Source organism: Monodon monoceros, unplaced genomic scaffold (genome assembly GCF_005190385.1).
Source record: "Monodon monoceros isolate NGI ecotype Baffin Bay Population unplaced genomic scaffold, NGI_Narwhal_1 Super_Scaffold_4, whole genome shotgun sequence".
In the NCBI taxonomy this organism is placed as follows: domain Eukaryota; kingdom Metazoa; phylum Chordata; class Mammalia; order Artiodactyla; family Monodontidae; genus Monodon; species Monodon monoceros.
This window is the reverse complement of record NW_021703781.1, coordinates 52,468,733-52,478,391: the sequence shown is the minus strand read 5'-3', so window position 1 is coordinate 52,478,391 and position 9,659 is coordinate 52,468,733. Positions and strand designations below refer to the sequence as shown.

General features: G+C 56.9%; 1 protein-coding gene across 1 annotated transcript; it reads left to right on the top strand.

Moving 5' to 3' along the window:
• The first annotated feature begins 899 nt into the window (after positions 1-899).
• Positions 900-6,356, top strand: SFRP5 (secreted frizzled related protein 5). Its single transcript, XM_029245643.1, has 3 exons — positions 900-1,495; positions 3,652-3,729; positions 5,299-6,356. The coding sequence occupies exons 1-3, from the start codon at positions 973-975 to the stop codon at positions 5,643-5,645; spliced, it is 948 nt and encodes a 315-aa protein (XP_029101476.1). The 5' UTR covers positions 900-972; the 3' UTR covers positions 5,646-6,356.
• The last annotated feature ends 3,303 nt before the right edge of the window (positions 6,357-9,659 follow it).

Here is a 9,659-nt window from a genome sequence, read left to right as displayed (position 1 = left end):
CAGACTTCCTGGGTTCAAGTCCTGGCACCAATCTTTACTTAACCTTTTCGTCTCAGTGCCTTTATCTGTAAAGTGAGGATAGTAATAGTATCTGCCCACCTAATAGCATTATTATAAGAATTAAATGAGGTAGTTTATGCAATATGCTCAGAACAGACTTGACACATAGGAAGCACCCAATAAGTGTTAGCTATCATTGGAAATGGTTGATAAGGTTGTGAAGTGCTGTGCAGTGTCTGAAGCACTTAATAAGCGCTCACTAAATAGTAGGCATGATTATCTTTGCCCCACTAAGCTGTGATGTCCCGGACGTGGGTTCTGGATCATATCCCCCTCTGATTCCCCAGCACCTCGAGCCTTGCACACAGTCAGCACGCTGCCTGGCACCAAGCAGGAGCTCAATAAATGCGTGAGGACTGGGAGTGAAGAACTTGCCTGCCTGGACCAGGAGGGTGTGGGCAGCCAGGAGCCTCCTGCCGAGAGAAGGGAAAACCGAGGTGTTAGGGAAGAGAAAACAGAGCAGAGTGGTAAGGGCCGAGACGGAGAGATAACCAAGTGAAGTGAGTGAGAAAAGGAACAGGAGAGGCTGTGGCGGAGAGAGATAAGGAGGAAGGATGGAGAAGGCGAGGGGCGAGGAAAAAGCCTAGGGAAGTGAGGGATCCCCGGGGAGAGGCGCAAGGCGAGGCTGGGTCAGTGGCAGGGGAGTGGGCGAGCGGGAGAGGGGCGCAGGAGCCGGCGCTGAGCGGGACGCGCAGGCCCCGGGGCAGGAGGCGCAGGGGGGGCGCCACCCTGCCTCCCCGCCTCGGGGCGGGGGCCGGGCGGCCGGAGATTGGCTGGGGCGCGCGGTGAGGCCGGGGCTGGAGCTTCAAGGTGGGAGGCGCCAGGATCACTCTGTGCGCGCGAGCGCGGAACGAGGCTGCCACCCACTTGGGCGACCTCAGCGGCAGGGGAGTATCGGGGGCCTGTGCAGCCATGCGGGCGGCGGCGGGGGGCGCGCGGGCGGCCGCGCTGGCGCTGCTGCTGGGGGCGCTGCACGGGGCGCCGGGGCGCGGCGAAGAGTACGACTACTACGGCTGGCAGACCGAGCCGCTGCACGGGCGCTCGTACTCCAAACCGCCCCAGTGCCTCGACATCCCCGCCGACCTGCCACTCTGCCACACCGTGGGCTACAAGCGCATGCGGCTGCCCAACCTGCTGGAGCACGAGAGCCTGGCCGAGGTGAAGCAGCAGGCGAGCAGCTGGCTGCCGCTGCTGGCCAAGCGCTGCCACTCGGACACGCAGGTCTTCCTCTGCTCACTCTTCGCGCCCGTCTGCCTCGACCGGCCCATCTACCCTTGCCGCTCGCTGTGCGAGGCCGTGCGCGCCGGCTGCGCGCCGCTCATGGAGGCCTATGGCTTTCCCTGGCCCGAGATGCTGCACTGCCACAAGTTCCCCCTGGACAACGACCTCTGCATCGCTGTGCAGTTCGGGCACTTGCCCGCCACCGCGCCTCCAGGTAGCGCTGCCGCCGCCGCCACCTCCCTACCCCCAGCCCCCAGCGCCCCGCACGCTCCGACGCGATAGATGCCGCTCCCCCAACCCCTTAGCACAGCTCTTCAAGCCCCCAGAGGTGCCACACACACACGTCTTTGCTCAGCCCTGCATGTCGCCCGAAGCCTACCAGCCTTCCCACCTGCGGCTGTGGACATTCCCACTGGTTCTCCCCCATTCCAACTCCGTTCCTGAAACCTCCCCCACTTCCCTCACAGCTCCCACCTTCCCAAGCTTCTGGAATCCCTGGGGGAGCCCAATGCTGTCACTCCATCCTGAGGCCTCCAATAAATGCCTTATCACCTCTCTCAGCCCACAAATGCCCAGGATTGCTAAGCACACTCTGGGCTATGAATTCCACCCTGTCCCCATTTTCTGCACGTGGGAACCCTAAATTTTCCCACTCTTTCCCCAGTCCCCCAGGTTGGGAGACCTTTGGGTAAGGCTCAGTGCAGAAGAGTGAGCAGATTGCTAGGCTTGGCCCCTGACAAGGAGCCCTTGGGCAAGTTGCTCAACTTTGAGCCTTGGTTTCCTCAAGGAAGCAATCCCAGGTTCCCAAAATTTATGAGATCCTAAGTGCCACCTCCCACCCACCCACCCCCAATCCCATTACCCCTAATTCCTCTCTGGTCTCAGCCCCCCCTTCACTGTGCACCCCCTCTGCCAGACTCCTTCCAGGCAGAGTAAGCCCAGGCTGGGCACCAGACAGGAGGATAAACAGTGGCACCAAGCAGGGCATCTTTGCCTGGGTGGCTAATACCCAGAATCTAGGGAGCTCCTGGCTCTGGGACTCTCCCAAGGGGCAGCACCACTCCCCCATTTTCCATTTGACCCGGCCCCCCAGAAACAACTGGACTCCACCACACCCCACCCACCCCTCAAAGCTAACCTCACCCATGCAGTCCCCAGTCCTACACACCCACACAGGATCTGAGAGTTGCAGCTGGGTGGGGGTCCTGTGACCAAAGAGTGTTGAGAGAAGAGAAACCCCCTATTGTCAGGTTAGTAATGGGACCAGGAAGCAGGGGAGAAAGATGCAGTTCAAGCAGAGACAGCATAGTCCCCAGCAGGGATCCTAGGCATGGCTCCTTTATTCTGGTTTTCTTGGAGCCCAAACATTAACATCCTGGAAAGCAGGGAAATCCCAGGCTTGGATTCCCGCCTGGCTCTGCCCTCCCACTCTCACCCGCTTTGAGCCCCTCTCTCCCCGATGATGGGGCACCCACCAGAAGGCAGAGACACAGAGCGAGGGCAGATGCTGTGTGGTAGGACCAGAGGCAGCCCGAGGTGTCTGTGTGCCCAACAGACAAAACTGAGAATATTTCATACAAAAAGAGTTTTGGCTTCCCTTGAAAAATCGGAAGTTCTGGTAATGCTAAAGTGGGTGCTCCTCAGTTTACCACAGTCCCTGCCCTGCCGGCGTCACTCATTTACCCACCTGTCTGGAGCCTGGGTTCCTAGAAAGACCCCGCAAACATCCCCACCCTAGCACTAGTCTAGGAGTCACAAATCCTGAGTTCTAAGCTCAATTCTCACTAGCTTTGCAGACTTGGGTAGCCACTCTGGACCTCGGTTTCCTTTTCTTTAAAAGAGGAATAATGGGGCTTCCCTGGTGGCGCAGTGGTTGAGAGTCTGCCTGCCGATGCAGGGGACATGGGTTCGTGCCCCGCTCTGGGAAGATCCCACATGCCACGGAGCAGCTAGGCCCGTGAGCCATGGCCGCTGAGCCTGCGCGTCCGGAGCCTGTGCTCCGCAGTGGGAGAGGCCACAACGGTGAGAGGCCCGCGTACCGCAAAAAAAAAAAAAGAAAGAAAAAAGAGGAATAACGATACCTACTTCATAGGCTGAGGACTAAATGAGACAAAATTTAGAAAAAGACAGAGCACATCATGGTCACAGCTGCCAGGGTCATGGGGCAATCATGCCCACCTGGTCAGTTTTGTCGCTTCACGACCTTTTGAACTTCACAAGCACTCAGCGAGCATTATCATTATCATCATCCTGTTTCCTGATGAGGAAGTGGAGGCTTGAGGGGGAGGTGGCTGGTCAGTGGGGCAGCCTGAACCCTAAGTGGCTCTATGGACTTTGATCCCCTCTCCCCACCCCTGCTTCTCTCTTCAGTGACCAAGATCTGTGCCCAGTGTGAGATGGAGCACAGCGCTGATGGCCTCATGGAGCAGATGTGTTCCAGCGACTTCGGTGAGTGTAGAGCCCACGTGGCCACTGCCCTCTCCCCAGAGAAATGTACCTCTTTTTTGCATGTCATCCCAGGGACTTCAAAAGCCCCTCAAGGCCATGGTCCATCCCTGGCCAGGGCTCCGGCAGCCCTCCCTTGACACTCTCTACAGAGGGGCCTCCAGGGCTGGATTCTCTTTAGGGGAAGGAGGCTTGGCCCAGAGATGGATGGAGGTAGCAGAGGGGAGAGATGGGCTCCAGGATGGAAGTGCAGCCCCCTTGTCCCTGGGCATCTCTGCCTAGTACCTGATGCACCTCTGGCCAGGGGAGCTGTGGTCACCCGTCCCACAGCTTCATCCTGGAGCCTCCCCATTCCTGGGGCAGTCAGGACTTGGCTCCTGTGCGGACCACGCAGCCCAGCCATGTGGTCTTGGCCAGGTCAGCTCCCCTTTTGTGTCTTAGCCTCCTCTGTCTATGAAAAAGAGAAAGCAATGAAACCCTTCCTGCGACAGGTCTTTGATGTCGTTAGTCTGTTTGGAAAGAGGACACTACTACTGCAAGGTGTGTGCGTGCCCGAGAGAGAAAGAGGGTGTGGGGGAGAAGGAAAGACATTTTATAACACTGTCCTTTCCTGGGTGGCCAAAGTTATTCTCTGGCTTCTCCCTGGCTGCTCCCAGAGATGGGGACCCAGAGGCCCGCAGAAGGAGGACCCTGGCCTAAGTGACCGCCGCTAACTCCATTAGGCTCTCTGGCCTTCAACCACCTCCTCCACTACCCCACACACTCACACTCCTACACACACCGCAGACATTCTCTCACACACAAAAACACACAGCACCACACTCCACACTCCCACCCACACTACACAGTCGCACACAAATTACAGCAGTGGGTTCGCCCAGCAAGAGCTGGTTGTATGCGGTGCTTCCCAACCCTGCGCTCCGTGACTCAGTGGGTCACGGTGGGAGCACTTACCCATGGAAATCAGCACATGCGACAGAGAAGGGCCCCCCCCACCCCCCGCCAGAGCTGGCTGTCTAGCATTTAGAGCCACCACTGCTCCAAACACCACCCCCTTCAACACACACACACACACACACACACACACACACACGCAGCCAGAAATCCATTTGGAAGCATCCCCAGAGATCATGAAATCCAGCCTTCCTCCATCACAAGGACGCCCCCTCCACCAAACCCTCCCTCCAACTGGTCAGCTCCACCCCCAATATTTCCCTTCCCCAGGGAGCCCACACCCAGCTCCACTCCCCACAGAGAGCTCTCCACCCTGCACCTGGTGTCATGGAGCGGCACAGGCCAGACCTCAGTTCAACCCAGGCTCTAGAATTCAGGCACATCACCACCTCTCCAAACCTCATTTCCCCACCACGCCTCAAGGATGAAACATGATAATGCCCGTGCGAGTCCAGCACATGATGGGAGCTTCATAAATGTCAGCGTGTACACGCAGAAGCTCCATCTCCCCAAGCCCCAGGGCTGGAGCTTCAGGCAGAGCACCAAGCATGGGGCCACCAGCGTCCTGAGCAAACGTGATGGTTCTCAGGCCATCCCTCTGTCCACCCCGACACACAGTGGTCAAAATGCGCATCAGAGAGATCAAGATAGAGAACGCGGACCGGAAGCTGATTGGAGCCCAGAAAAAGAAGAAACTGCTCAAGCCAGGCCCCCTGAAGCGCAAGGACACCAAGAGGCTGGTGCTGCACATGAAGAACGGCGCTGGCTGCCCCTGCCCACAGCTGGAGAGCCTGGCCGGCAGCTTCCTGGTCATGGGCCGCAAAGTGGACGGACAGCTGCTGCTTACGGCTGTCTACCGCTGGGACAAGAAGAACAAGGAGATGAAGTTCGCGGTCAAGTTCATGTTCTCCTACCCCTGCTCCCTCTACTATCCCTTCTTCTATGGGGCCGCAGAGCCCCACTGAAGGGCACTCCTCCCTGCCCCACCCAGCCAGCTGTGCCTTGTCTCTGTCTCCACCCCTAGGGCGCACTCTCTCCTCCTGCCCATCTGGCCTCCCCCTACTCCCAGGCTGACCCAGCCCCTGCCGGAGGGTGGTTCATGCAGAGCTGCTACCAGCACAGGCACTAAGGGATGGACATGGAGCCAGGCTGTCCTTGACCGAGGGGTTCTGGGGTCCTTGAAGGTTTCCTCCCATAGGAGCAGAGGTTTCTCAGTTGGGAGAAAGTAGGCAGAGAGAAAAGAGAGCTCTAAGCAGCCTGAGGAGGTGGTTTCCAGGATAGCCGGTGGTGTCAGCTCCCCTCTGTTGGCGGTGGGGCCTCGCCTGGGAGAGGGAAGTCCTGGTATTAGGCTGAGCTACTTGAGAGACAGTTCTTGGCCCCCAGGGCCCCTTCACGTGTCCTCATTGTAGCCCCCCCAAAAGGAAAGGGTCACAGTGCCCTCCAGCCACACCTCCCCTCCTTCCCCGTCTCTGCCCGTTTCCCTTCCCGCTGGACCGGAGAGAAGCCCAGCCCAGCCCCGCTCCCAGACGCGCACTCCTCAGCCTCCGCATGTCCCTTTTATCCTGATGACCAGTAAATTACTGCTACTGCTGTGAGGCCATAGATACTAGACTGATGCAGGTAGGGTTTGGTTTTCTATTTTTTTTTAAGTTTTTAATTAAATCAAAGAAAACAAACTGGTTTTAACCAGGTGATTTCTTTATCAGCTGGTTCCTCGGTGGGGTGTTCAGAAACGACTTCGCGAAAGAGGCCTTTTTGTAACCCACGGCCTGTCCACACAGACATACTTGGAATGCCTAAAAAGAGCAATTCCCATGTTTTCGCAGGATCCCCCGAGAACACATAGAGAGGGTCACCCTTCTCATCCTCACGAGACTAACTGAGCAATGGAGATGACTGTCCTTTTGTCTCAGAGGAAGGACAGAGATGCCAAGTTCCCCAGCCTTCTCCCACCATCAGAAGGCTCCCACAGTCCTGCAGCATCTCCCTGACACGGGCAGTGCCTGCTCTGAGGAGCCCCCAAAAGGCTGGGCCACAGGGAACTACTCTGAAGACCCAGAGGCCTAAACGTGTCACTCCTACCCCTAGAGCTCAAACACCCCTGGGCACTGGACGTGTAGGAGATGATGGTGTGGACAGGTGCTACTCCAAGCTGGTCCCTGGACCACAGCATCAGTATCACCTCAGAGCCGGTGAGAACCACAGAAGCTCAGGCCCCACCCCACACCTGCATTTTAATACATAAACCTTCGTATCATCTAGGGAGCTTTTACAAATTACTGGGCTCTACTCTAAATCAATTAAATCTGAACCTCTGGAGGGTGGTCCAAAATCAGCATTTCTAGATGCCCACTGGGGCGGTGTGCAGCCAGGGCTGAGAACCTCCATCCGGATAAGCCGACAGCTAAGGCAGGAGGGCGAGGGGCTGAGGCTACCTCAGGCTGGAAGGGTCCTGGTCCTGCACGCGGGGAGCGGACCAGCTATAATGCCTCAGGGGGCTTCTTCAGCGAGCTCAGTGCAGATGGAGGCTGCTACCTTGAGCTGGATGGGACAGCGAGGGGAGAAGGCTTGAAACGGAGGTGACAGGCTGCTGTCAGTAACGCGTCCAGAACTCGGGAGGGGTGGTGCCCGGAAAGAGTCCTGAGGTGACCGCCAGCGGATGCTGAGGGACAGGGCAGACGTACCCAGAGCAGGGGGCTGGGGACACCCCCAGAAGGCTTTCCTCACCAACTGGGGTACAGCTGGGATGCCAAGTCCAGTCAAGGCCTGCTGATCCTCCAAAACAATGGAGCCACGTTCTCTTGAGGTGAGGAAAACCCTGGCTTGCTTCCGCAGCTCTCAGAGGAGCGCGCTGCCACAGAGGAACAAGGGGCCAGTGCGGGCTAACAGGTGGTCTGACAGCCTGCCCATAAATCACCTCCCTGGCAGTCAGGTGCCCCACACAGGTCAGGGGCGGCCGCGGCCTGCGTGTTTCTCCTCACCTCTGAGGAAGCCGCTGCCTCCCACCCTCGCCCAAAGCCTGCCCAGCCCACCTGGCTCCCTGAAACCGCCCCTTGTCTTCCAGCCTCCTACCCCGACCAAATATTTACGGGCCCTTCTAGGGTCAACCAGGACCAGGGATTCTTTTTTCACTGAACACACAGGACTCAGGCTGCTTCTGGCCAGAGCACAATACTGACCTCTGTCAGGTGCTGGCAGCCCATGAGAGGGAGCGGGCGGGGAGGGGCTCCCTTAGCCCATCCTGTGAGGCCCCAGCAAGGCGCTCCTCACCCACCGCCACAAAGGGGTCAGGCCCTGCTCTGCACCTTGGCTCTGTCCCCGGCACCTGCCGTCAGAGCCCCCGGCAGTCTCTTCCCTGGGACCAAAGACCAAGGAGGCCCTGCAAGGCCTGAGCGCTCCCTGCATTCAGTTCAGCCACAGAACACTCCCTCCTGGCCAGCCTGAGACAGGCAGCTGGTGGTGCCCAGCGAGCATCTGCACGGCGTACCGGTGAATGATGGCATCTGACCGCGTGGAGCAGAACCCTCCAGAAACAGCGGGGCTTCCCCACTCAAGAGATCCGGAGGTGGGAGGTCCGTGTCCCAGGCTCATTCTGCCTTCCTGCTCTGCCAGTGGGTGGTGCCTCCTCCTCCCAACTTCTCAGCCACATTCCAGGGAGCAAGGCGGGAAAGGGCTAAGAGCAGAAGCGGCGCGTCAGCTGCCTCTGGCCCTTTTGATCAGGAAAACAGTAATTTCCCAACAAGTCCCACCTGGTAGATTTCTACTTCTCGCTCACCAGCCAAAACTAAGCTCACCAGCCAAAACTAAGTCACATGGCCAGTCCAAGTTGCAAGGGAGCAGAGGAAGTGTTTCAGCTGGGTGCAAAATGAGAGTTCTGATAGAGAACAGAAGGGTTTTGGGGTAGGCCCATGACACTCAGGATCAGGCGAGAAGAGGCCAGTTCTGGTTTCCAGTGCTGTGACTTAATGACCATGTGACATTGGGGACATTTCCCAGCTGGAAAACGAAGTGATCCTGTCTACGTCACAGGGCGGCTGAGTGTTAAGCAGGGAAATGTATGAAAAATACCTGGCAACAATGCCCAGCATTTAGAAGATGCTCATTAAATGGTAATTAGTATTTTTATTAACCAAAGGCCTTGACCTAGCACAGTGCCTGCACAAAATAAGTGCTTATTAAATTCCTAATTGATTTGTTAATCAACTAAGAAATGCTACTGGCAGGAAGGCAAGGAAAAGACAGGAACATCTTATCTAAAGGCCAGAACTGTTACTTCCAGAAGGGGGAGAGAATTCACATTTGTGGTTTTGCATCAGAAAATACATCCCCAGGTAGTATGTGGGGCAATAGAGAAAAGAAGACGTATAATACTATAGTAGCATTCAGTATATATCAAGCCCATTAATATATAAATATTCAAGCACTTGGGCATTTTAATTTAAGCCTCCTGAGGTAGGTACTATTATTATCCCCATTTTAATGGTGAGGAGACTGAGGTTCAGAAAGGTTAATGAACTCATTGAAGGACACACAGCTGTACTTAGTGGTGTGGTTAGGATTTGACCCCATGCTCTTAACCCCTGTACTACTGCCTGCAGGCGGCAAAGCTGAGGACAGGTGGGCAGGATCAGAGTACAAGCAGCCATGCGTCTGTTACCCTGCCTCACAGGAAGATTTCTGGGGACCCTGCTCAGATCTCACTCCAAGCACCCTGAGAGCAGCAGAAGAGCCATCCTTGAATGGCTTTTCTCCCGAATCCCAGGGCAGCCCACCCCTTCGCCCCTCCTCCTCTCTCAGCCCCATCAGCATCCAGCCTCTCGGGTCCCACAAAGGAAGCTCACATCCCACAACTGTTTAGTCGACTGTAATCCTGGCTAAAGTTCACTCCTTGGGAAATCCAACGTGGGGGGTGGTTGCTGCTGGAATGTGTGTGGCTGGGACCCAGTGTCCCAGCCCAGACAGCAGGCTCTGCTGGGGCC